Source organism: Pristis pectinata, chromosome 7 (assembly GCF_009764475.1).
Source record: "Pristis pectinata isolate sPriPec2 chromosome 7, sPriPec2.1.pri, whole genome shotgun sequence".
Lineage (NCBI taxonomy): Eukaryota > Metazoa > Chordata > Chondrichthyes > Rhinopristiformes > Pristidae > Pristis > Pristis pectinata.
The window spans coordinates 12,520,337-12,548,106 of record NC_067411.1 but is presented as its reverse complement, the minus strand read 5'-3'; the positions used below and the strand labels follow the sequence as shown (position 1 = coordinate 12,548,106).

At 43.1% G+C, this 27,770-nt stretch overlaps 1 protein-coding gene across 1 annotated transcript in view; it reads left to right on the top strand.

The window, feature by feature from the left end:
• The window catches only part of glra3 (glycine receptor, alpha 3), a 179,238-nt gene that overhangs the window by 86,382 nt on the left and 65,086 nt on the right, over window positions 1–27,770 (top strand). The window contains exons 4-5 of the mRNA XM_052019901.1: window positions 13,510–13,733; window positions 26,200–26,282. Coding sequence (XP_051875861.1) covers window positions 13,510–13,733; window positions 26,200–26,282 — 307 coding nt within the window. The remainder of the gene's footprint in view (window positions 1–13,509; window positions 13,734–26,199; window positions 26,283–27,770) is intronic.

Here is a 27,770-nt window from a genome sequence, read left to right as displayed (position 1 = left end):
GCCAACATAGCCTGCCCACAACTTCCTAACCCGTATGTCTTTGGAATGTGGGAGGAAACCGGAGCACCCGGAGGAAACCCACGCAGACACAGGGAGAACATACAAACTCCTCACAGACAGCGGCTGGAATTGAACCCAAGTCGCTGGCACTTGTAATAGCGTTACGCTAACCACTACACTACCGTGCCTGCCAGTCGACCGCAGTGTGTAATATTCCCCTCAAACCCTCTCTAAAATCCCTAAACCTATGCCCTTTTGTTTCTGATAGCCCTAACATTAGAAAAGGATTTTGACTATCTACCCTGTCTATGAGTCTCATAATCTTACGTCCTATCAGGTCACTCCTCAGCCTCCTCATAGGAAGAGGCTATTTAACCTTATGAGTCTATGCTGGCTCTCAGAGCAATCCCATCTCTCCCAATCTCCCACTTATTTCCCTTGAACCTATTCTCTCCCACACGTCGAGCAACCTCACCCTGACTTTCCCACTACCCACCGACACTGGGCATAACTTACAGCAGCCAATTAATCTTCCAGCACATCTTTGGGGTGTAGGAGGCAACAGGACTGGCCAGAGGAAACTCATGTGGTCGCAGGGAGAACTCCGCGCAGGTCCTTGAACTTTGACAGAAGTCAGGGTTGAACCCGGTTTACTTACTCAGCACTATCCTCTGTGCCATTGTGCCCCACTACATTGGTAAATTGGTTTATTATTGTCACATGTACTGAGGTACAGTGAAACACCTTGCCTTACGCTGAATTCCTTAGTGGGTCTGATTTAAACCAAGAACTTTTTACTTTTTATTGTAAAAACATTTGAATCACATCTCAGACCAGGGGAAAATGTAGCTGACATGTTGACTCCAATGTGATTGCATGTAGGTTTTCATTTGGGTGTTTATGCAGGATGAAAGGCAAGATTCATAGACTCATAGACACACAGCACAGAAAAGGCTCTTCAGCCCACTGGATCTGTGTCAACCACCAACTACCCATTTACACTTTACCTGTATTAATCCCATTTTTCTTTTATTCCCCCCCCCATTCCCATGTACCTGTCTAAGTGTCTTTTAAACATTCTTCCCTACATTCTATCAGTCATACTACGGACAATTTACAGTGGCCAATTAACCTACCAGTCTTGGGATATTGGAGAGAAACCAGAGCACCAGGAGGAAACCTACATATGCAAACTCCACACAGACAGCACCCGAGGTCAGGATTGAACTCAGGTCCCTGGTACTGTGAGACTGCAGCTCTACTAGCTGTGCCATTGTGCCACTCAAAGTTTAGTTCCACAATAGCCCAAGTTAATGAATTTGATTCAATTCTGCTTCAGCTACTATAACCTTGAGTAACTTTAGAGATGGATTTATACAAGACGTTAGAATAGCCACAGCAGAAGTTGAAATCCATAGATGAATAAAGTATTAAGTGGAGATTGTACTAAAGGTCATCCCCAGAAGTAGTAATACAAAAGGGAACGTAGGGGGAATAGGGAACGTAAGGACGAGATACAAAAAAGATATTGACTAATTTTATCTCTTCTGTAATGTCCAGACTGATCATTGGATACATGTGGGGGAGGAAGGTGCAACAAAGAGAAGGGGGCATTTCAGGCTGTGATTTCAAGTTCAAGTTCAAGGTTATTTTCATAGGCATATATACACAGGGTATAAATGCCATGAAAATTAGCTTTTTGCAGCAGCAGCACAGTACATTACAAACATGACAAAGATCAGTTAACATAAACTTAATTTTACGTAAATTATACGTAATTTACACAACAAAATAAACAATAACAACACTGGTGCTTTAGCTTCACTGAAGCTGCAGAAGTGGGTACAACTGCAATGTTTAAAAGACACTTAGACAGGTACATGGATAGGAAAGGTTTAGATGGATATGGGTCAAATGCAGGCAAATGGGACTAGCTTGAAAGGACATCTTGGATGGCATGGATGAGTTGGGCTGAAGGGCCTGTTTCCATGCTGTATAACTCTATGACTCTATGAGTATAGAGGTTGGAGGTTATATCAGTGAAAGAGTAGGAACACGAGTTAATAAGACATTTTGAAATTTGTCTGAAACAAGAAAAAACATAAATTAAACATAATCTTTACAAGAAAGAACACAATGAGAACAAAAAAAAGTCTAGTGAAGTGCAAAGTGGTCAAAGTGGCCACAGTGTTGCTATACTGAGGTAGTGATTAGGGTTGTGCCAGTGAGTTCAAGAAGTGAATAGTTGAAGGGAAGTAGCTGAACCTGGTGGTGTGGGTCTTCAGGCTTCTGTACCTCCTGCTTGATGGTAGCTGAGAGAAGATGGCACGGCCCGGATAGTGGGGATCTTTGATGATGGATGTTGCCTTCTCGAGGCAGCACCTCCTGTAGATACTACCAATTGTGGGGAGGGATATGCCCGTGATGTATTGGGCTGAGTCCACTTCTCTCTGCAGCTTCTTACATTCCTGAGCATTCGAATTGCCATACCAGACCATGATGCAACCAGTCAGGACACTTTCAACAGTAGATCTGTAGAAGTTTATTAGTTTGCTTGGTGACGTGCCAAACCTCCTTAATCTTTTAAGAAAGTAAAGCTGCTGGTGCACCTTCCTTGTCATTGCATCTATGTGCTGGGCCCAAGACAGGTCATCCAATAGGTTAACGCCCAGGAATTTAAAGCTACTGCCCTCTCCACCTCCAATGTAGACTGGCACAAGTCTGCCCTCCTTCTCCTTCCTGAAGTCAACAATCAGCTCTGTAGTTTTACTGACGTTGAGCAAGAGGCGTCCCTTATTGCCTCCAAGGGATTAAGTATCAATTGGTGGGATTAAAATCACCTATCAGCAGATCACGTAACCAGAGCAGATTTCATTCCATGAAGGCAATTCCTGAACCAGGTTGTTCTTTTTACAACAATCTGGTGGTTTTGTGATTTTAATTCAGGATCTTTTTAATTATCTGTATTTAAAGTATCCAGGTGCCATAGTGGGATTCAAACTGATGTCTCTGGGTCAGTGGTCTACATCACTGGCTGTTAATCCAGTAATTTAACCCCTGAGCTATCATCTCCCTGAATGACTTCCATGTACTTCCCAATATGGTGGAAGAGTACAGCAGGCATTATGGTCCTCAGGTAATATGAGGTTTTGACAAATTCTCCCGGGAAGGCTTTAGAGTTGTAGAATCATACAGCAAGAGAACAGGACCTTTGGCCCAACTAGTCCATGCTGACCAAGATTCCCATTTGCCTGCATTTGGCCCATATCCCTCTGAACCTTTTCTATCCATGTACCTGTCCAAGTACCCTTTAAATGTTGTTAATGTACCTGCCTCAACCACTTCCTCTGAAGATCATTCCATATAGTGACTACTGTCTGGATTAAAATGTTGGCCCTCAGGTTTCTATTAAATCTCTCCCCTCTCACCTTAAACCTATGCCCCCTTGTTCTTGATTTCCCAACCTTGAGAAAAGAGCTGTGCGCATTCACACAATCTGTTACTCTCATGGTTTGGGTGTATCTCAAATATTTTCTTCAAACTTCCAGCATCAAGCGAGCACTGAAAGATAACATGGTTTCGAGTAGCACAAGAAATTGCCTTCCTCAACTTGCTTACCCCTTTTCATGCCAGTCTCTGTTACAATTGGTTGTTGATCATAGCTCCAGCTACCAAAATGGCATGCAGCCTCTGTTAGGAAGGTCAGGGGTAATAATTGATGGGATTGCTCTGAGAGCAAGCACAGATTTGTTGGGCTGAATAGCCTCATTCTATGTTGTAAGGAAACATGAAATAAGTATAAATATTTGACATGAATAGTCATTGTGAAAAGAACTGGGACATTATGTAATTGCAATGTCCTTACTGCCAGAATGTGATAGATTGCTGTCTGTGTCAATAGCCAAGTAGCAGCTCAACTTCTCTGAAGACTTGCTTTATTAATATGTCAATATTTGGTGAGGGCAAGTCTACCTTTGGGAAGAAAATCTACTCTCTCTGTTTGCTAAAACATGTCTCCATATCTACTGATGTGTTTGACTTAACTGCCACCTGAAATGGTTCAGGAAACCAGTTGGTTCAAGGGGCTATCAGGAATGGACAATAAATGAGTGGCACAGTGGCGCAGGTAGTTAAGCCACTGCCTCACCGTGCCAGTGACCCGGGTTCAATCCTGACCTCAGCCGTTGTCTGTGTGGGTTCTCACTGTGACTGTGTGGGCTTCCTCTGAATGAACGTAGAACATTACAGCACAGTACAAGCCCTTCAGCCCACAATGTTGCGCTGATGTTTTATCCTGCTCTAATATCTACCTAACCCTTCCCTCCCACATAGCCCTCCATTTTTCTATCATTCATGTGCCTATCTAAGAGTCTCTTAAACGTCCCTAACGTATCTGCCTCCACCACCTCTGCCGGCAGTGCGTTCCATGCACCCACAACTCTCTGTGTAAAAAACATATCCCTGACATCCCCCTTATATTTTCCTCTAATCACCTTAAAATTATGCCCCCTTGTGTTAGCCATTTCCACCCTGGGAATGCTCTGGTTTCCTCCCATGCCCCAAAAACGTGGGGGTTTGTCAGTTAATTGTCCACTGTAAATTGCCCTGGGTGTGGAGGTGACGGTAGAATCTCTGGGAGTTGATGGGAGTGTGGGGAAAATAAAAAAAGGGATAAATGTAGGGTTAGTGTAAATGGGTGGTTGATGGTTATCATGGACGTTGGGCTGAAGGGCCTGTTTCCAACACGTATGTCACTCCATAAGAAAAATGCTGGTCCCCTGGTACCTCTGAACAGATGAAAAAGTATGTTAAATCATAGTGCACTAAAAGGAGCAGAAACCTTGGCATACAGACCTCCAGATCTCAGCAGAACAAGTAAGTAAGGTGGATAAGAAGAGATACAGAATTAACAGCAACACTCAATGACACTGGAGGAACTCAACAGGTCAGGCAGCATCTATGGAGGGAAATGGACAATCAATGTTTCAGATCAAGACCTTTCATCTGGACTGGAGAGAAAGAAGGGAGATAGCCAGTATAAAATGGTGGGGGGAAGGGGTGGAGCCAGAGCTGACGGGTGGTAGGTGGATCCAGGTGAAGGGGGGTGTTGATAGGCAGATGAGGGAGGGAGGAGGGTGGGGATGATGTCAGAAGCTGGGAGGTGATAGGCGGAAATGACAACGGGCTGAAGACGATGGAGTTTGATGAGAGGAAGTTGGAGCAGGGAATAAGGGGAGGGAGGTGGGGAGGGGAACCGGTGGGAGGAGTGTGTGGGTGATGGGCAGATGGGGAGGGTGGGGGAGGGGAAAGAGATAGGCTGATGGGGGGCCAGTGGGATCAGGAAGAAAGAAAAAGGGGAAAAGGGACAGAGGGGAGAGGGTGCCAGAAGTTTGAGATTGACCAGGCGGAATATGAGGTGTTGTTTCTCACTCCTCCTCACCTAGATCCACCTATCGCCCACCAGCTCCTGCTCCACCCCTTCCCCCCACCCTTTTATACCGGCTACCTCCCCTCTTTCTTTCCAGTCCAGATGATGTCTCGATCCGAAACGTCGACTGTCCATCTCCCTCCATAGATGCTGCCTGACCCTTTTGAGGTCCTCCAGCGTCTTTGACTGCTGCTCCAGATTTCCAGCATCTGCAATCTCTTGTGTCTACAGAATTAAAACGCTTATTAGTGAAGTCAAGTTTATTATCATATGCACAAGTACAGTGAGATACAGGCACAAAGAAAAACTTGCTTGCAGCAGCATCACCGGCATGTAGATTCAGACAACACACAGAAAATAAATTACACATAAATTAAACATAAGTGAAACAAGACAGTGAAGAAAATAAGCTGTGCAAAACAAGACGTTGGTGCAAAATTAACCTGTCCATGGTAGTGCAGGAGGTGGTCCGTAGTGTTCCGTTGCTGAGGTAGGGTTAGGGTTGTGCAGGTCGGTTCAAGAACCTGATGGTTGTAGGAATAAAGCTGTTTCTGAACCTGGTGGTGTGGGACTTCAGGCTTCTGTACCTGCTGCCTGACGGTAGCAGTGAGAAGAGGGAGAAAAGTACAACCTAGAAGAAGGCCTTTCAGCCCAATGAGTTCGTACAAGCTCACAGTCGAGCAATCCCATCAGTGTCTTTCGCCCTCTCTTTATTTTCCCTGCAGCTCATCTGTACTCACACATCCATCAACTTGATTGCTTTGCTGCTTACCTTCAACAATGGGTAACTTACAGTAGCCAGTTTAATTGTCTTAATTGCCCTTGCCAAATATTGACATATTAACAAAGCAAGTCTTGAGAGAAGTCTATCTGCTATAGGGCTATTGACACGGACATCAACCTATCACATGCTGGTGGCAAGGACACTGCAATTATATAATGTCCCGGTTCTTACACAGTGATTATTCACGCCAAATGTGTACGTACTTATTTCATATTTTACGACACAAAATTAGGTAATTTAGCCCATCGTGCCTCTGCTGTAGTCAATTAACCAACCAGCACGACTTTGATATGCGGAGGGAACCAGAACACCCAGAGGAAACACATATAGTCACAGAGTGAACATGTGAACTGCACACATACAACACCCAGGGTCAGGGTCAAAGGTAGGTCATTGGAGCTATAAGGGAGCAGCATTAACCATGCTGCCCTAACTTTGTTTATTGACTAAATCATAAAATGAAAGAGCAAGGAGCTCATGCTCAAACTGTACAAAATAAGAGCTGGCCTCAGGTGGAACAGTGTGTACAATTCACATTGCAGGCAAGATGCAATAACTTAGAAAGAACACTGAGGAAATTTGCAAGCATATTGCCAATCCTGGAGAATTTTACAGAGTTGTTTCCTTTGGAACAAAGCAGAGTTTAAACTGAGCCATCTAAAATTGTTGGTAAACAGGATAGAAAGGACCTTTCTCCCTTAATAAGAAATTTCAATAACTTGGGAGAAGCAAGGCAAAAAGGTTAGGATTGAGAAAACATTAGTTCACCCAGAGGGCAGTGAGAGTCTGAAGCCCTCAGCACATTAAAGAATACCTGGATGAATGTGTAATGTGTTGTGACTTACAAGGCTGCTGACCAAGAGCTGGGAAGTACAGTATGCTTAGCCTGAATGGTTCTTTTGTCGACCTGAGGCTGACTGTCCTCTCGTCCTCTATCTGTGCTGTAAATATCTCAGATTCGTTTTCAAGCAGTGTTGTATAATTTCCCCTTTTGGATTCTAAGGCCACAGCCTGTTGAAGGCCACAGCCTTTGCCACTGCATTGAGCATGTTAGAACAATTCAAGTGGATCGGTCAGTGAAATGCTCTGGGAATATTTAATTCCTGCTTCACTTCCCTCTGCAGGTCAGTACATCAGATCACTGTATGAATACATATTGTTGGCAATCTCTCCTGTACTGTTTCTGTAGGGAGATTTATGTGCTGGGAGTTAAGAAAGTCCCTACATTTGTTAACATAGCAAGTCGTACAGCACAGAAACATGCCCTTCTGCCCATTGAGTCCATGCCAGCCACCAAACACCCATCTACACTAATTCAGCCCATCCCCTTTTTATACTTTCCACCTTCCCATCCCATCAACTCCCCCGAGACTCTGCTGTCACCTACACACCAGGAGTAATTCACAGTGGCTAATTACCCTACCAACCCGCACATCCTTAGGATGTGGGAAGAAACTGGAGCACACAGGGGAAACCCATGTGGTCACGGGGAGGACATGTAAACTCCCCACAGACAACGCCGGAGGTCAGGACTGAACCCGGGTTGCCAGAGCTGTGAGGCAGCAACTCTACCAGATGCACCATTGTGCTCAGCAATGAACAGCTTACATATTTATTAACCAAAGGTTAAAACATCAGAATGCACATTATTTTGCTGTTGAGGAATAGAGAGTGTTGAAATTCAGCTCATCTTTATTCTGTCAAAGCCGGGAATGAGATTTAGTTATCTCTATAGCAACCCCTCAGAGATTGATAGGTTATTGATTAGTAAGGGGGGGGGGGGGGTCAAAGGTTACGGGGAGAGGACAGGAGAATGGGGTTGAGAGGGAAAAATAAACCAGCCATGATTGAATGGCGGAGCAGACTCAATGGCGGAGCAGACTCAATGGCGGAGCAGACTCAATGGGCTGAATGGCCTAATTCCACTCCGATGTCTTGTGGTCTCCCCATCCTCATCCTGTCTTCATGATCCTCCCTCTTTCCCTGGGGGATGCACATTTCTTCAGGGGCAACATAATAGGCGAAGGGTGCTCATGGGGTACCAAGTGTCACTTCCACCTGCATTCCACTGGCCCACTAGTTACCTTGTTAAGTGCCAATGATTGAACTACCGACCCCCATTCCTACACCCAATCCCTCACTCTGTCTGATCTCTTTCCTCCCCTGTATCCTACCTGGGATGGGATCGCCATCCAATAAATGCTGGGCTTGTCAGTGATCCTGAAGGATATTTTATTTTAAATTGAGTGGAATAAGTCAACAAATTTTATCCAAGTTCCTTCTCAGTGGTAGTTCATGTCTCTGCTCCCTCATTGGCTTGGTGACCACTGATTGTGCATTTCAACAAAGTTTGTTGATGAGTTTGGTTCCTGACTCTGTCAGGGTGAGTTTGGATCAGGACCTCAGGTGGGTAGGATTTCTCCCATTTAGAACAGTGCAGAATTGGTGGTGCTTAATTTCCTTATGATAATAAGTCAAAACCACTCTTTGTCCACGTTGTGCAATTCCACAGCTATCGTGAAAAACAGCCTCCCTTCCATTGACTCTGTCCACACTCCCCACTACCTCAGAAATGCAGCCAACATAATCAAAGCCCCCTCCCACCCCAGACGTTCTCTCTTCTTCCACTTTCCATTGGGCAGAAGATACAAAAGCTTGAAAACACGCACCACCAGGCTCAAGGACAGCTTCAATCCCACTGTGACAAGACTCTTGAATGGACCTCTTGTTTTATACAGGTGAACTCTTGATCTCTCAATCTAACTCATCATGGCCCTTTCACTGTATTTGTCTACCTGTATTGCACTTTCTCTGAAACTGTAACACTATATTCTCCATTCTGTATTGCTTTTCCCTTTGTACTACCTCAATGTACTTATGTTTTGGAATGATCTATCTGGATGGCAAGCAAAACAAAGTTTTTCACTGTATCTCAGTATGTGACAATGATAAACCAATCTATCTTATACATCTGTAACATTGAGAAAAATGATCAATTCCAAAATGGGCACACAGTTATTAATGATGCAGCTCAAATGAGTCATAAAAATACTGCTGCATTCAATTTGATTCCAGCCATTCCTCGATTTATGAAAGAGGTGCGTTTCTGGAAAACTTATCGATAAGCAAAATTTCGTAAATCAGAAAGGCTGGACCAAACACGTTCTGGATACTTTGGTAGAGGGTATTCCATTCTATGAAAAATAGATTCGCAAATTGAAGACACATATTTCAAAGAGTCATTTGCGTTACAGAGAAAATTCTATAGCGAGGAACATCTGTACATTGATTAATGACCATCTCAACTGGCTACACTGAGAAATCAAAATGCACATTAGAAATAATCAGAGAGGTGCTCAGTGAGTTCAACACTTGACTGGTTCATAGAATCAATGTGACGCGTTGGAGATCATTCAGTCCATTAAGGCTCAGATGCCTCCTGTTGGAGCAAAACCGTCAGTCCATTTGTCTGTTCTTTCCTGTAGTCCTGCAAATCAATTTCTCTGTGGTGCTCATCCACCCCCCCTCCTCCTTTCAAAGCCCTGATTGATCCTACTTCCATCATCTTTACAGGCAATGAGTTCCAGATCTTAGCTACTCTCTAAGTAAAAAATATTCTTCCTCACACTCAACCTCTCCTCCACCCTGAATATTATATCCAAGGATTCAAGTCTATGCTCCCTGGTACTTGAACCAATGGGAGCAACGTCTCTCAATCGGCCATCATTGAGAGTCTGCTCAGCCCTGTGACTCGGGGAGCCAATCCGTGTAAACAAAAACTGATGTACGTGAAAGCAGATTCTGCTTTTACACAGCTCATCCTACCAGGTACATCCTACCTGGTACATTTGCATTGGCTTTCCAGCAGATGACATACTGACTGCTTTCCACACCCACTCATGATTCTGAAGTTCTGACCATTTTTCCAGAGAAACTATTTGAAAAATGAGGTTAACATTGGCATTAACTTTTCAACCAAACTGAACACCTCTACTCCCTCAGAAGGTTAAAGAGATTCGGCATGTCCCCGATAACTTTCACTAAATTTTACAGATGCACTATAGAAAGCATCCTATCCAGATACATCACAGCTTGGTATGGCAACGGCTCTGCCCGTGACCACATCAAATTGCAGAGAATTGTGAACACAGCCAAGTCCATCAGGCAAAGCAGCAACCCTCCGTTGACTCCATCTGTACTTCCCGCTGCCTCAGGAAAGCAGTGAATATAATCAGGAACCCTCCCACCCCGGTCATCCTCTCTTCTCTCCTCTCCCCTCAGGCAGAAGTTGCAAAAGCTTGAAAGCACGTAACATCAGACTCACGGACAGCTTCTATCACACTGTTATCAGACTCTTGAATGGACCCCTCATACAGTACAGGATGAACTTTTGATCTCCCAATCTACCTCGTCATGGCTCTTGCACTTTATTTGTTTACCTGCACTGCACTTTCTCTGTAACTGCTACACTATATTCTGCATTCTGTTTTCTTTTACTACCTATATGTACTTATGTGTGGCATGACCTGTCTGGATGGCAAACAAACAAAATGTTTTCACTGTACCTCGGTACATGTGACAATAATAAACCAATACCAATACCAGCTTGTAAATGAAGGACCACAGGCTGTGTTCATTTACCAAAAGTGTATTAGTTTAGTTTAGTTTGCTGTTATATACACCAGGGTGCAATGAAATTCCTTGTTCACGTGAAGCTCACGGAGTAAACAGTATACATGATATTTTTAGGTCTTCATATTGCAACCCAGAAAGATCAGGAACAATATTTGTCTCATTAGCTCATCCCACAGATTTCCAGCAAGCAAAAGCACTGCAAGACATTGGAAAAGTCTGTTTTCTTGAGTCTTGTCTGAAGCTAGTTTCAAAGGGAAGGGATGAAGGTTTCATTAATAACTCTTCTGACAGGGTAACAGATCAAGAACAAAGTAAGTAAAAATCCTGTGGAACAGCAGGGAAGTGAACAAAGGCTCACATATTAGCAGCCACGTTTGATAAAGAGATAATTACGATGACCTTGGCAAAGACAAAGAGGTCCAGATTAGTTGCGGAGCAGAATTAAAAGACCTTTTGTGAAGTCAAGTGAGATGACTTGCTGATGTGGAGAAAAATGGTACCTTTTTTATTTTGTATCTTTAGAGAGAGATGTTTATACAGACTGAAGTAAAAGAATCAAATGAGAATTTATGATCTGTATGCTCACCTAAGAAAATAGCTTCAACGCTTCATGGGCAGCAGAGTGGTACAGCAGGTAATGTGGGGACTTCAGCTCCAGCAGCCTGGGTTTGATCCTGACCTCAGGTGCTGTCATTGCGGAGTTTGCACACTTTCCCTGTGACAGTGTGGAATTTTCACACTTTCCTCGCATATCCCAAAGACGTGTTGGTAGGTCATTTGGTTACTGTGTCGGTGGGTGGTAGGACAATCAGGGTGAAGTTGCTGGACTGTGAGAGAGAAGAGGTTAAAAGGAAATAAGTGGGGCAATGGGGTTGGATTGCTCAGACAGCCAGCATAGATTCAGTGGGCTGAATGGCCTCCTTATATGTCATGAGAAAATATAGATATTCACATGAAGCCTTGCATCCTCATATTCTTGCTTGATTTATGTTTGGAGATATTGAAGAGGTGAGTGTTCAAACCATAAATATCACTTCCTTCTTACAAAGTTAAACATGCCCATAAAAGCAAGAAAGTCTTATCGGTTTATTATTATCATATGTACTGAGATACAGTGAAAAGCTTTTGTTTGCATGCCATCCAGACAGATCATGCCATACATAAGTACACCGAGGTGATGGAAAGATAAACAGAATGCAGAATATAGTGTTGCACCTACAGAGAAAGTGCAGTGCAGGTAAACAAATAAAGTGCAAGGGCCCCAACGAGAAAGATTGGGAGATCAAGAGTTCATCTTTAGTATATGAGATGTCCATTCAAGAGTCTGATAACAGTGGGATAGAAGCTATCCTTGAGTCTGGTGTATTCTTAAGCACAATGAAGTATATCGACCCATTAAGGTATTTCCAATAGACTTGAATTTATAACATCCCTCCTCTAGAAGGCAGCCTTGATGGTATAATAGTTGCCATCTCACAAGTAGGAGTACCAGCTATCTTCCCTGGATGAATGATAACTGGACTGGCCATAGGTTGGCACTAGATGCCCTAAATTCAGTGATTGTTGGAGGTAGTTGAGGCCATGGTCATACTAAATGGTGGGACAGACTTGAGGTATTGGTATTGGTTTATTATTGTCACTTGTACCGCGATACAGTGAAAAACTTGTCTTGCATACCGATCATACAGATTACACAGTGCATTGACGTAGTACAGAGTGCATTGGGGTAGTACAGGGTAAAAACAATAACAGAATACAGAGTAAAGTGTCACAGCTACAGGGAAGTGCATTGCAGGTAGACAATAAGGTGCAAGGTCAAACAAGGTAGATTGAGAGGTGTCAAATAATCTACTGCTGCCCCTACTCTCTTATATTCTTGTGGAACCTCAGGAGTTCAATTGTAAAAGGGCCAGTGCACGCACTCTCACAGTGTGGTTATGAATTGACATCAGCAGCAGAAAGCTTATTGGCTGCCTTCTGCCCTGCATGGTGCCGCTGGCATTCACCTGTTGTCTGATGCCTAGCTAGATCAGAGACACAACACTGTGGTGTAGATCGTAAGTTGAAGCCCAGTCCATCTGCTCCTATTTATTCCTGTTAGAAATTCAAATCTATTGGAGATACCTTAATAGGTCAATACACTTTATTGTACTTAAGAATACACCAAACTCAAGGACAGCTTCTATCCCACTGTTTTCAGACCCTTGAATGGACATCTCACATGCTAAAGAATGTCTGCTAACACTGTAAGCTTAGCTTTAACCAATGAGTCAAGTATGCCAGCTTGACAAGCTGACCCTCACCATCTGGGACATGCCCTCTTCTCATTAATATCATCAGGGAGGAGGTACAGGAGCCTGAAGACCCACACTCAACATTTCAGAAACAGCTTCTTCCCCTCTGCCATCAGATTTCTGAATGGTCCATGAACCCATCAACACTACATCATTATTTCTTTTTTTGCACTATTTATTTTGTAATTTATATTAATTTTTATGTCTTTGCACTGTACTGCAACCGCAGAACAACAAATTTCACGTCATATAAGTCAGTGATAATACATCTGATTCCGTTTCTGACAAGTAAAAAAAGCATTTAAGGGTTCTTTTGTGGAATTCAAAGATATTCCAAGGTTTTAATTATCTTTACTTATTCCTTGCAGGATTACCGCCTGAACATTTTTCTGCGCCAGCAGTGGAACGACCCTCGGCTGGCGTACAGCGAGTACCCTGATGACTCTCTAGACTTGGACCCATCAATGTTGGATTCAATTTGGAAACCAGACTTATTCTTTGCCAATGAGAAAGGAGCCAACTTCCATGAGGTGACAACGGACAACAAGTTATTGAGAATTTTTAAAAATGGGATTGTCCTTTATTCAATAAGGTAAGTACTTCAGACCACGCAATAATATAAGTGAATGGGTTATAAATGATATAATGTTCTTACATCTGCCATCTCGACCACATTTTCTCAGGATAGCTGATCGAATGTCTGTAAGGGCCTACCCAAATTTATTGATGCTAAAACTCTGCTACGCCAACAAAAGTCTGTAGAAGGGTGTTTATGTTGTTTTTCTGTAATATTGTTGTTGAGATTACAAAGAATCTTATTAAAGGTACATTTATATTGAGTGAAAACAAATGGACACATTGAGCACATCTGCCCTCAAACCTCAAAATGGCCGACATCTCTAATCTAGTTCTTCCTAATTGGAATGCTGATATGCAAGCTCGTGCATTAATACAATTTGTACATCTAGACATATGAATTAAGAGCAGGATTGAGCCACTTGGCCCCTCTAGCCTGCTCTTTCATTTAATAAATTCATGGCTAATTTTATTGTCACCTCAACTCCACATCCTTGTCTGCCCCTTGTAACTTTTCATGCCCTTGCTTATCAAGAATATATCTAGAGACACGAGAGACTACAGGTGCTGGAATCTGGAGCAAAGAAACAATCTGCTGGAGGAACTCAGTGGGTCGTGCAGCATCTGTGCGGGAAAAGGAATGGTCGGCTATCCCTTTGCCTCCACAGATGCTGCTTGACTCACTTGGTTCCTCCAGCAGTTCGGTTTTTTTGTTCAAGAATACATCAAATTCAACCATTAAAAAATGTGAGGACTCTGCTTCCACTGCCCTTTGAGGAAGCGTTCCAAAGACCCAGGACCTTCTGAGAGAAAAAACGGCCTTATCTTTACCTCAAGAGTGCGACCCCTTATTTTTAAACAAGGACACCCCTAGCTCCAGATGCTCCCACAAAAAGAAATATCTCCTGCCCACATCCACCCAATCAAGATTGCTGAGGATCTCATATGTTTCAATCAACTTTCCTCTCATTCTTCTAAACTCCCGCAAATATAAGCCTAGCCTTCCAACATTTCCTCATAAAGACAATCTGCCCATTCCAGGTATTAGTCAAGTAACTCTTACCTAAATCTAATAATCAGTGTAAAGCCTAATAGTTGCATTTATCAAGGATCTGTGCAACTTATATGGTTGGTCAAAATAAATGAATGGCAGAAGAATATTATTGCAGGGCACTGTTCATACCAGTGTATTCACATTCTAGATGGTTGCTGGGCAATCAGATGTCCATTTTGTTGGTCTATTTTTTGGTTTTCCTGACCACCAATATAAAATAGTCATCAAGAAGTCAGAGAGGATTCAGAAGTAACATTTCCTTTCGTACTGTGGTGGAAACCTGAAACTCACTCATGAAGAGTGATACAATTAGACAGAATGAATTTAAGGGAAGACCTCATAGTAAGCACATGAGGGAGAAGGGAGATAAGAGCAAAAAGTAAATAAGGAAGAGGAAATGTTCCCTTCAGGTTGCTCTGCCATTCAGGTAGCTCTGACCTCCAGTGACACAGTTTCAATCCTGACCTCTGGTGCTGTCTATGTGGAGTTTGCACATTCTTAATGTAGGTTTTCCCTGGGTGCTCCAGTCTCCTCCCATGTCCAAAAGATATGCAGGCTGGTAGGTTAGCTAGTCACTGAAATTGTCCCCAATGTAGTTAGGTGGTGGAATCAGGAGGGAGTGGATGGAAATGTGTGGAGAAAAGGTTACAGGGATAACTAGCCATGGAATGGGATTGGTCTGTGAGTGGTACAGACTCAGTGAGCCAAATATCCTCCTTCCATGTCATAAGAAAAGATGAAAATGTGGATTATATCACATTTCTCCATGTCATACTCCATCTGTCTCAGTTTTGCCCACTCACTCAACCATATATCCTGTTAGAAGTAAACCACCTTAGTACCATTCAGCCTGCAAAATGATCCAAGCATTACACAGGCACATCATAAAAACAGATTTGATAATGGATTGCACAGGAGTTATTCAAATAAAAGAGCAAAAGTTTGTTTAAAGAGGTAGGCTTCAGGAAAGAAAGTAAAAGAGGCTGTGTGTTAGGAAGGAAAAACACATCTACCAACAGTGGGACAATTAAGGTCGGGAACAATCAAGGCACTAGAATGGGAGGAGATGCCTGCACAGTTGGAGAGGTTATAGAGACCAGGAGGGATAAGCTTAGAAAGTTTTCAGATAATGTAGGGAGGGGTCAGTTTATGCTGCGTAATCCTTCAGCCCTGCAGTTTGTACTGAGTTCTGTTGTAAAGGTCATTAGAAAATATGTTTAGAGTGCTGTTTGCCTAAATATTCTGGAAAATTAGAACTCGGTGGGAGGGTTGGGGGGGTGCAGTGTGAAGTGGAAGGAACCAGGGGTCCTGATTGATATTTGCAAGGGGAAACAGAAACTGGGTCTGCAGCCCGTTGTTGTGAACAAGTGTACAATGCAAACCGAAAAGAATAGTAATCATAAAGATGAAGTATTATAGAATTGTTGCAGCACACAGGAGCCGATTTGTCCCATAGAGTCTACACAAGCTCTGTGGGTTACTCTGGGGGTTGCTGGACTAGTGTGATTATTGCCCATCCCTAATTGTCCTTGAGAAGGTGCGGGTGAGCTGCCTTCTAGAACATCTGCAGTCCTTCTGGTGAAGGTACTCCCACATTACTTTTGGATGAGTTCCAGGATTTAGACAAAGTGACAATAAAAGACCAGCGATACATTTCCAAGTCAGGATGGTGTGCAATTTGGAATGGAACCTGCAGATAGAGGTGTTTCCAGGTGCCGCTGCCTTTCTCCTTCTTGGTGTCAGGTTTATGAGTTGGGAAAGGCTCTCAGCGTAAGCTGGGCGAATAACTGCAGTGCATTTTGTAGATGGTACATGCTGTAGCCACTGTGTACTAGTGGTGGGAGAATCATTGTTTAGAGTAGTGGGAATACCAATTAAGCAGGCTGCTTTGTACTAGATGGTTTAAAGCTTCCTCAGTGTTGTTGGAGATGCACTCATCCGGGGAAATGGAGAGTATCCCATCACACTCCTGACGTGTGCCTTGTAGATCGTGGAAAGGCTTTGGGATGTCAGGAAGTGGGTCCTTAGACAAATCGTTTATAGTTCTTTTCTCTTAAAGTAATCCTGTAGGTGCTTTTCGAATGTGACGAGAATTTCGACTTCCAGCATCCTTTCAGGCAGTGAGTCCCAGGCCCTCCCCACCCCACCCCACTCCTTATCCTCAACTCCTCCCCTTAATCCTTCTACTGTTTACCTGAAACCATGCCACCCAATCTTTGATCTTTTTGTAAAGGTGAAATAAGTCACCCATCATTTTATGCACTCAATTGAACTTCACTGAGACTTCTATTGCTCCAGAAGTAACAAATCCTGCCCAGCTAACCTCTGCCCATTAAGTTTTTACATCTGATATCATCCTCATAAATTGCTTCTGAACGTTCTCTAGTGCTAGCACATCCTCCCTGTAAAATGGTGAAGAATTTGGATCTGATATTTGAAATTATTGGTAGGCTTACAGTAATAGTACAGCGATTGTTGAGTGGAATTACAAAATATAAGAACAGAACCAATGCTTACATTATTGATGGGTCTCACCTCAAATCTTGTGCCTAGTTTTGTGGTGTTCTGTTTAAGTTTCATGCCAATATCCAGGTTAATTTCAGGACTTGGGGATGAAGAGATGCTGTGAGGAAAATCTTTTTTCTACTCAGAGAGCAGTTGTAATCTGGAACTCATTGCCTGTAGGGGTGGTGGATACAGGATCAATCAGGGTTTACAAGAAGAAATTGGATAGGAACTTATGAAAAATAAATTACAGATCCATGGAGATAGGTAAAGTGAGCTAGGGCTTTTCTCTTTGGAGAGAAGGAGGATGAGAGGTGACTTGATAGAGGTGCACAAGATGATAAGAGGCATAGATCAAGTGGACAGTCAGAGACTTTTTCCCAGAGCGACAATGGCTAACACAAGGGGACATAATTTTAAGGTGATTGGAGGAAGGTATAAGGGGGATGTCAGGGGTAAGTTCTTTACACAGAGAGTGGTGGGTGCATGGAACGCACTGCCAGCAAAGGTTGTGGGGGCAAATACATTAGGGACATTTAAGAGACTCTTAGATAGACACATAAATGATAGAGAAATGAGAGGCTATGTGTGAGGGAAGGGTTAGATAGATCTTAGAGCAGGATAAAATATCGGCACAACATTGTGGGCCAAAGGGCCTGTACTGTGCTGTAGTGTTCTATGTTCTATGTTAAGAAGCTGAAGCAGGAGTAGGCAATTCAGTCCATTGTGTTTACATGGCTGACCTTTTATCTCAGTGCTACTTACCAGCACTAACTCCACATCCTTTGACTCCCCTAATAACCAAGATGTCGTAAATCTCTAATTGACTAAGGCTTCACAACCTTCTCGATTAGTGAATTCCAAAGTCTTGTAAGAAAGTGATAGAGCAAGGGTCTTAGACTGACAAGCTTGCTCAACTAGGAGTCAGAATGGAATCAGCAGAGCAAGAGGCTCTCTTCTGTGCCACAACAATTCTATGTGATCCTGTGATTCTACTCTGCAGCTCAACATTTCTCTATGAACTTCTTTATTAAGTTTGAGAAGGAGATGATATGAGATCTACTTTGGTAATGCAGTTAGAACACAGAACATAGAACAGTACAGCACAAGAACAGGCCCTTCAACCCACAATGTCTGTGCTGAACATGACACTGAATTAAACTAAATCTCTTCTGCCTGCACATGATCCATCTCCCTCCGTTCCCTGCATATTTATGTGCCTGTCTAAATGCCTCTTAAATGCCACTATCATATCTGCTTCCACAACTTCCCCCGGTGGCTCGTTCCAGGCACCTACTACTCTCTGTGTAAAAAAACTTGCCCTACACACCTTCTTTAAGCTTTCCCCCTCTCACCTTAAATGATTGTCCTCTAGTATTTGATATTTCTACCCTGGGAAAAATATTCTATCTACCCTGTCTATGCTTCTCATAATTTTATAAACTTCTATCAGGTCTCCCCTCAGCCTCTAACGCTTCAGAGAAAACAACCCAAGTTTTTCCAACCTCTCTGTTTTGCTAATACTCTCTAATCCAGACAGCATCCTGTTAAACCTTTTCTGCATGTTTTTCAAAACCTCCACATCCTTCCTGTAATGGGCCAACCAGAATTGCACACAATACTCCAAGTGGGGGCTAACGAAAGTTTTATATAGCTGCAACGTGACTTCCTTTCTCTTATAATCAATGCCCCAACCAATGAAGGCAAGGATGCCACATTCCTCCTTTAACATCCTGTTTACTTGTGTGGTCATTTTCAAGTAACTATGGACTTGGACACCAAGATCCCTCTGTACATCAATGCTGTTAAGGGTCCTGCCGTACTTTCCCCTTACATTTGACTCCCCAAAGTGTAACACCTCACACTTCCTCAGATTAAACTTGATCTGCCATGTCTCCGCCTGTATCTGTAACTGCTGTATCTTTTGCTGTATCTGCTGTATCCTCTGACAGCCCACTACACTGTCCACAATGCCACCAATCTTTGTGTCACCTGCAAACTTACTAACCCACCCATCTGCATTTTCAAACAACAGTTAGATAATTGCACCAATTTTATAAGAAAATGCCTTATCTGCAATGCAGGTGAATGTGTTCCATGTTAAGTTTACTAGTAAACGACTTTTGTCATTCCCTGTCAAAAACTGTGGCCTCTGTTTCCACCACAGTGCGGATCTCTAGGCACCTTGCTCTACATCCAGATATGCCTTCTCCCTCCCTCCCTCCCTCTGTCCCTCCAGAATACAGTTGGATGCTGAGTGCCCTGCTCATTAGTGATTGGGTTGTCCTTTCACCTTCTGGCCAGCAGCCACTGGTCAATCCCATCTCTATATACTGTTGCTGCTGCTAAAGCGTGGCAGAAGAACACATTTATTCTGTTGACGTGCTATTTTAAACAAAAATAAATTCAGTGGGAAATTGAAAAGTCATTGTTAATGCGCAACTTGTTTTACAACAGGGCATTGCAAGCTCTTCAGGAACAGAAAAATCATAGGAATCATGATAACTGGGCCAATTACAAACAAGTCAGTCAATACTACATTGCTGGCTGGCAATATATATCAGAGCATAGAAGGCATTCAGCAGCATTGTAGAAGAAAGCAGCAAAAGGTCGTTCATACTAAAAAGGGTTTGCAATGAAAGGCTCAAAACATTAGAAAAAAGTTGTTAGACCACAACAGCAAGGTATTCAGAGCTGTGCATTGCTACATACTTATGATCAGTGCCCTGGGTTTGATTCCTATGCAATAGAGCACTTGTGGTTCAGACTGAATAGTATTAGCTTCCTGCTCTGCACATCTCAATAATATGGATCACATCTATCTGACAACCATATGACAACCTTGGAAGCTCAACGAAGCACATTCCAATGTGACTGACAGGTTACAGAATTCAGCTTTCCACTCAGAACTCACAAGATCAACCATCTGAGATGTAATACTTGTTTTCTCCTTCTTCTTTCAAAACAAGGGGAAGACTTGGATTATTTGAACTTCGGGAAGTATTCTGTCAAAACCCCACGGACTGTGAGCAGAGACCCAGGACCACACAGATTTATCCCTTCCCATCTAAAAATAGGCAATTCCTTTCAAATCACATTACATTTTGTGACCAGAATTCCATTAATTGTTCTAAGTAAAAAAGAGCTCTTAATGTTTTGATAAATTAATGAAGTAGGGGTATTAAGGGGTGAAACCAAGCTAATTAACCTAACAACTCACATGTTTTTGGGATGTGAGGGGACACCGGAACACCCAGTGGAAACCCATGCGGACACAGGGAGAACGTGCAAACTCCACACTGACAGCACCTGAGGTCAGGATTGAACCCAGACCTCTGACGCTATGAGGCAGTGGCTATTCCGCTATGCCACCCAGCTCCTCCACTGTGGTGCCCTGTCCCACAGCTGGATGCCAGAGCAAGCTAAGGAACAGTGTGGTTCACATCCCATTCCCATACAGACATGTCTATCCACGGCCTCCTTTACTGCCACGTTGAGGCCAGGCGCAGGTTGAGGGAACAACACCTCATATTCTGCCTTGGGAGTCTCCAACCTGATGGCCTTAACCGATTTCTCTAATTTCTGGTAACCCCACCTCTTCTTTTCCTTTCCCACCCCCCCCCCACTCCTTTGTCTTCCCTTATTCCTATGGCTCCCTTCCCCCGCCTTGATGACCTGCCCATCTCCTCTCCTCCCCTCTCCCATCCTTTATTCCATGGTCCACTGCTCTCTCCTACCGGATTCCTCCTTCTTCAGCTCTTGGCCTCTTCTACCTATCACCTGTCAGCTTATTACATCTTCTCCCCCTCCCCCACGCACTAACTTCCCCCTCTCACCTGGACTCGCCCATCACCTGATCTCAACTACCCCTGCCTGTGTGCGCTCTTCCCCCTCCCCCCACCTTCTTATTCTGTCTTCTGCCCTCTTTCTTTCCAGTCCTGATGAAGGGTCTCAGCCTGAAACATTGACTGTTTATTTCCCTCCATGGATGCTGCCTGACCTGCTGAGTTCCTCCAGCACTTTTGGTGTATTGGTCCACTCTTGCTCTTACGTTGCTCTCTTCGCCCCTCCCCCCACCCAGCTCTCCAGGCTCACTCCGCTGTCAGTGAAATATCCCATCTGTAAGACGTCAAAAGGGTCGCCAAGGTGACAGATAGCATCAGAGGGCACATATTCATAGCCTCAGAGTTGCCAGGTGCCAACATACACTTCATATTCTGCTTCATCTGCAACTTGAACTATGCCAAATATGGAATGGCTGGGGAGAGGTCACAGCCACTATTTCATAGGGCAGGGTTGGGGTCATTCATGCCTTGACTGGCACATCCTGGCATCTGGCTTCCGGGGATATTGGGAGCAGTTTGGGAACAGGCTGATCTACCCGGCCTCTTGAAGGAAAACAAAATAGACCATAAAAGGGACTCCTGATGTCAATCTGGGATCTTTTGCTGTTTGCAATTAAGGAATCATTCTTAACAATCAAAACACATGCAGGAATAAAAATTCACCATCACCTTCCCGTCCTAAGCAGGCAACATAGACACTTAATGGTGCCTGAATAATAAGCTTGAAATCAGACAGCTCAGTCACAAGGAATTATTCCCTACAAGGCCACAGCCCTAGAGGAACTATCCCTTGAGTATTTCTATCAATAGTACTCATTCATGAGCCACTGAGACTGCTCCAAATGTTGAAACTGTTCTTTTTAGGTGAAGGGGCACTAAAAGACATTTTTTAAAAGCTTAAACTATATTTTATTTTACTAAGAAATTGAAAACTGTATGGCAGCTAAAGTGGTTAAGGGTGTTGTGTGTGCTGTTGTTTAAAAGTCTATAGGACTTCACTGTCAAGGAAGTGAATTGTGAATGAGGGGTGGTTGGTCAGGCCATTGACAGGTTGATGCCACAGACTGTTTCTTGGCAGAAGCCCCATCATCTGCAAATATATAATAAAGATGTGATGACCTCCACTTCTGAAACTGGGATCCATTGACTCTGGTGGGATTGTGTATCAGAATGCAACTGGGCTAACTCAGGAGCCTTGAGAGTGGGATGGTATAGGCACCTGGAGTCAATAGGTCTCATTCCCCCTCCACACCTGCTAAACACCCAAGCGGGCAGGGTCTTTCCTTGAGCACAGATAACAATCCAGGTGCAGATTGCACTCAAAATTGCTGTACTTTTCCAAATTATTTTCTCTTTTCAATTTCTTGTTCAAAGCCATGTGATCACAGTTGCAACATCTTTGACAGACTTTTGAATCTTAGGAGTTCTCTGTCTGGGAGGGCTGCGGGTGCTTAGTCACTAAGGGTATACAGTACATGGCTGAGTTGCTGGATTGTGGATCAAGAGATACAAGGAACCAGTGGAAAAGTGGATGAGAGCATGACAAAGCAGGCTTGAGGTTGTTCATTTGGCCAGCGCTGCCTCCTTCGAGAGTCACCGAGTCCGAGAGCATAGAACCAGGCCCTTCAGCCCACTGAGTTTGCACTGACCATCTGGAACCTATCCATACTAATCCTACACTAAACCCCATATTCCCATCAACTCCCCTCAGGTTCTACCACTCACCCACACACTAGGGGCAATTTGTAGTGGACAATTAGCTGCATGCCGTTGGAAAGGGGGGGGAGAATGGAGCACCCGGAGGGAACCCACATAAAGTAATAAGCATAGACAAGGACTCAAAGTTCCATACAGCATGGAAACAGGCCCTTCAGCCCAACTGGTTCATGCCAACCAAGATTCCCATCTACCATAGTCCCACATTTCCACGTTTGGCCCATATCCTGCTAAACTTTTCCTGTCCATGTACCTGTCCAGGAACTATCTAAATATTGTTAACGTACCTGCCTTAACCACTTCTTCTGGCAGTTCATTGCATATACTGACCACCCTCTGGGAGAAAAAGTTTCCCCTTAGGTTCCTATTAAATCTCTCCCCTCTCACCTTAAATCCACACCCATTAGTTCTTGATTTCCCAACCCTGAGGAATTCTTTCTGGTCACAGGGAGAATGTGCAAACTCCACACAGATGGCATCAGAGATCAGGGTTGAACCCAGGTTACTGGACCTGTGAGGCAGCAGCTGTAATCACTACTTTTTGGCATTTTGGAACAAAGTTTTCATTAAGGCATTTAAACAAAAATCTATAATGTTTTCTCAGTCGTGCTGTTGTCTTATCATTTATAAGGGCCAAATGGCCTAAGACGAAGATTAATTTAAAATTCAGTATATTTGCAAGTGTGGTTACCACAAAAAATAAGCATTTTAATCAATGTCAATTCATTAGCTGAGAAATCCTGACCAAAATACACATTGCTTTTTTTGCTGCTGTACAGTAGTTAGTTTCTTAGTGTCATGGAGCACTACAGCACAGAAACGGGCCCTTCAGCCCATCTAGTCCATGCCAACCTGATCTTCTGCCTAGTTCCATCTACCTGCATATGGACCATATCCCTTCAAACCCCTACCATCCATGTACCTATCCAAACCTCTCTTAAATGTTACTTGCGCTGGCAGCTCGTTCCACACTCACACCACCCTCTGAGTGAAGTAGTTCCCCCTCAGATTCCCCTTATGTATTTTACCCTTTCCCCTAAACCTATGAAGAAGTTTCCCCTCAAGTCCCCCTTAAATATTTCACCTTTCAGCCTAAACCTATGTCCTCTAGTTCTAGTCTCACCCAACCTTAGGGGAAAAAGCCTGCAAGCATTCACGCTATCTATACCCCTCATAATGTTGTATACCTCTATAATATCTCCTCTCATTCTCCTGCGCTCCAGGGAATAAAGTCCTAACCTATTCAACCTTTACCTATATCTCAGGTCCTCAAGTCCCGGCAACATCTTTGTAAATTTTCTCAAGCTTATTGATATCTTTCTTGGTAAATTAAATATTTTTTAAGTTCTAAATGCGCCTGCACCTTTTTGAACATACTCAGTGGTTCATAAATGAGTACAATTGATGAAAATACCCTGAGGGAAATAACTCTCCTGAGCAGTGTAGCCTTTAAAGAAACTCCATTTAAGTTAATTAAGTTATTCCATGCGATTCAGTTGTCCAAATGTAAGTTTATTATTCAGCCACTAGTAGTGGTCAATCAAATGCTTTGTTTCCTGCAGATCCAAGCCTGGCTCCCATAGGTATCAGACTTCCAACTGTCCCATGAGGTCTTCCCCAGAGAGCCTTCTGAAGAAATCTTACTCATTCTCCCAACCAAAATCCACAAGCCTTCTCCTTTGATGTCACATCAGGTCATGATGCTCAGAATAAGCAATAAAATGAATTTCCTCCAGACCAAAGCTCAGGGTTTTGATGCAATCATTGTCCTGATATGTTGTAAGGAAGCAGAAGGGATTCCAGCTTATCTCAGGCTGACTTTCTCATTAGATTTCCCATTACACAAGCACCCTGGTCCATAATACCAGCTAAACTCTGAAATTCGCACCTATTACCTGTCCATGTCTTAAGATGTGACAAACTTTAATGGGAAACAACACAAAGCTGAGACTGTGTTGACTGGAAGGTGTAACCAAGCAGTTTCTATCAGGTCTCTCTTGTAGACAAACCAGTATAGACTAATGGAAACTCTGCCATCTCTTATTATGATGTGGTACCTCCATAAGTCCGTTGTTCAATGTTCTTCTACCATGCTGAGTATTTATTGAATGTAGCTATAGGGCCATAGAGTGATACAGCATGGAAATAGGCCTTTCGGTCCAACTGGTCCATGCTGACTAAGGTGCCCATCCAAGCTAGTCCCATTTGCCCATGTTTGGCCCATATCCTTCTAAACCTTTCCTATCCATGAATTTGTCCAAGTGATTCTGAAATGTTTCAACAACTTTGTCTGGCAGCTCATTCTGAACACAGACCGCCGTCTGGATGAGAAAGTTGCTGCTCAGTTTCCTAGTAAAATACTCCGCTCTCACCTTAAACCTATGTCCTCTTCTTATTGTTTCCCCAACCCTGGGAAAAAGACAATATGGATTCACCCATCATGATCTTATACACCTCTATAAGATCACTCCTCATTCTCCTATGCTCCAATGAATAAAGTCCCAACCTGCTCAACCTCTCTCTATAACTCAATCTCTTGAATCCTGGCAACATCCTCGTTGTGAAGAAATAGGCAGGTCAATTCATGTCTGAGAGTGCACGATGGTGAGATCTTGGCATTGTTCCATGACTTCAATAGTGGTCCAGTTTAGGCTTCTATAATGGCCAAATGGTTCATTCAGGAATTAATCTGGGTTTTGACGGATTTTGTTTCTGCTTATCTCTTCCTTCATAAACGTATAAAGCATTCAATTTATTCCACCCCTCAGTGTTCAGCGCACTCAACGATTCTTCCTAGTGCTTAAACACCAAGAAAAATATGCCTAAGCATGATCACAACTTATTAAAGGGCAAATTGCTAACATAACACAAAGCATTATTGTTTTGCAGTTTTAACCCAAATTGCTTCGGAGAAAGTAATTCATTATTTTGTCTAAATAGACAGAAAGGGCATGCTGTGCATCGGTAATTGTTATTAACGACTAACCATGGTCATGAATGTAGAGTAGTGGAGAAGTGATGCAATTAATCTAAATACATTTCATGGTGTTATACTCGCACTACAGTGCGGGAGAAATTTGTGTTTGATCACAGGGGCTATACAGAAAATGGATTGTTGCCTGCTCTGCATTTTTGGTTCCTGTAAATTTAGTGGAACAGAAGGTGAGAAGAATAGCATTTGATACTTTTGCACACATTTACTGCTGCTGATCAAAGACAAATATCTCCCCAATTGGGTGTGTATTTCTTGCATTTTGCTTTCTTACTTCCAACCCAGTTGTTGGCCAGAATTAGTCCTCATCTTGTGAAATTACTGAACATGAGTAATAATGCTGTCCAATATTCCTGATCTAATCTTACAGATTGACTTTAATTCTTTCCTGTCCAATGGATCTAAAAAATTTCCCGATGGATGTTCAAACCTGCATAATGCAATTGGAGAGCTGTAAGTAGCCGATTCCGTTATCAGTGGTTATTTGAATGCTCATAGTGCTTGAACAAGGATGTTCACTCTCTAACTGCAAATGCAGAGAACCTCTTTGTCTGTTGTATTTGTCAACTCAGATGTAATAGTGTTAAAGACACATATAAGGCTATTTAATATATGGTATGTATAAATGGTTTTGTAGGTTTAGACACAGCTGGGAAATTGTGAATAATATGGATGCTTTTGCCCCAAAGCATGTCTGCCCTTTTCTCCTGAACGATTCTGTGCTCTTGTGCATTGTGTTTCCAGGGTAATGGCAATGTCCAACCTTCTGTCATTTCACCTGAGTGGACACTTTGATCCTGAACATTAAGGCATGGTGCCAGAGGGCTGGAGAGTGGTGAATGTTACTCCTTTGTTCAAAAAGCACGAAAGACAAACTCAGAAACTACAGGCCAGTCAGTTTAACTCAGTGGTGGGAAAGCTGTTAGAAACATTAATCCAATCCAGGATTAATGGTCATTTGGAGGAAAATGGATTAACTAAAGGCAAGCCTGGACAGGATTCTCAATGGCAAATCCTTTGTAACCAATTTGATAGTTTTTTTTAGATGAAGCGATGCGTAGAATTGATGAGGATACTGCAATAGAATTTGTGTACATGGAAACCCAGAAACCTTTTGGTATGGTGCTACATAACAGTCTTATCAGCAAAGTTAAAGCATTTGGCATAAATGGAACATTAGTAGCATGGATACAAAGTTGGCTGCGTAACAGTCAGTGGAGGGTTGTGGTGACTGGTTGTTTTTCAGTGTGGAGGAGGGTGAATAGTGACATTCCCCATTGGTGTTGGGGACTGAGTTAGACTTTGGGGTGAAATTAACAATTTCAATATTGCAGTTAGCATAAAATTTGACAATATTGTGAACTGCAAGGAAGATAGTGCTAAACTGCAGCAGGATATGGCTGGAAGAACAGGCAGACATAATGAAGGATGAAGTTTAATGTAGAGAAATGTGAGGTGATGCATTTAGTATTAGTATTGGTTTATTATTGTTACGTACCGAGGTACAGTGAAAAACTTGTCTTGCATACTGATCGTACAGGTCAATTCATTACACAGTGCAGTTACATTGAATTAGTACAGAGTGCATTGATATAGTACAGGTGAAAACAATAACAGTACAGAGTAAAGTGTCACAGCTACAGAGAACGTGAAGTGCAATAAGATGGAAGGTCACAACAAGGTAGATTGTGAGGTCAGAGTCTATCTCATTGTATAAGGGAACTGTTCAATAATCTTATCACAGTGGGGTAGAAGCTGTCCTTAAGTCTGGTGGTACCTGCCCTCAGGCTCCTGTATCTGCTACCTAATGGAAGAAGAGAGAAGAGAGAATGACCCGAGTGGGTGGGATCTTTGATTATGCTGGCTGCTACACCAAGACAATGAGAGGTAAAGACAAGAGTCCATGGAGGGGAGGCTGGTTTCCATGACGCGCTGGGCTGT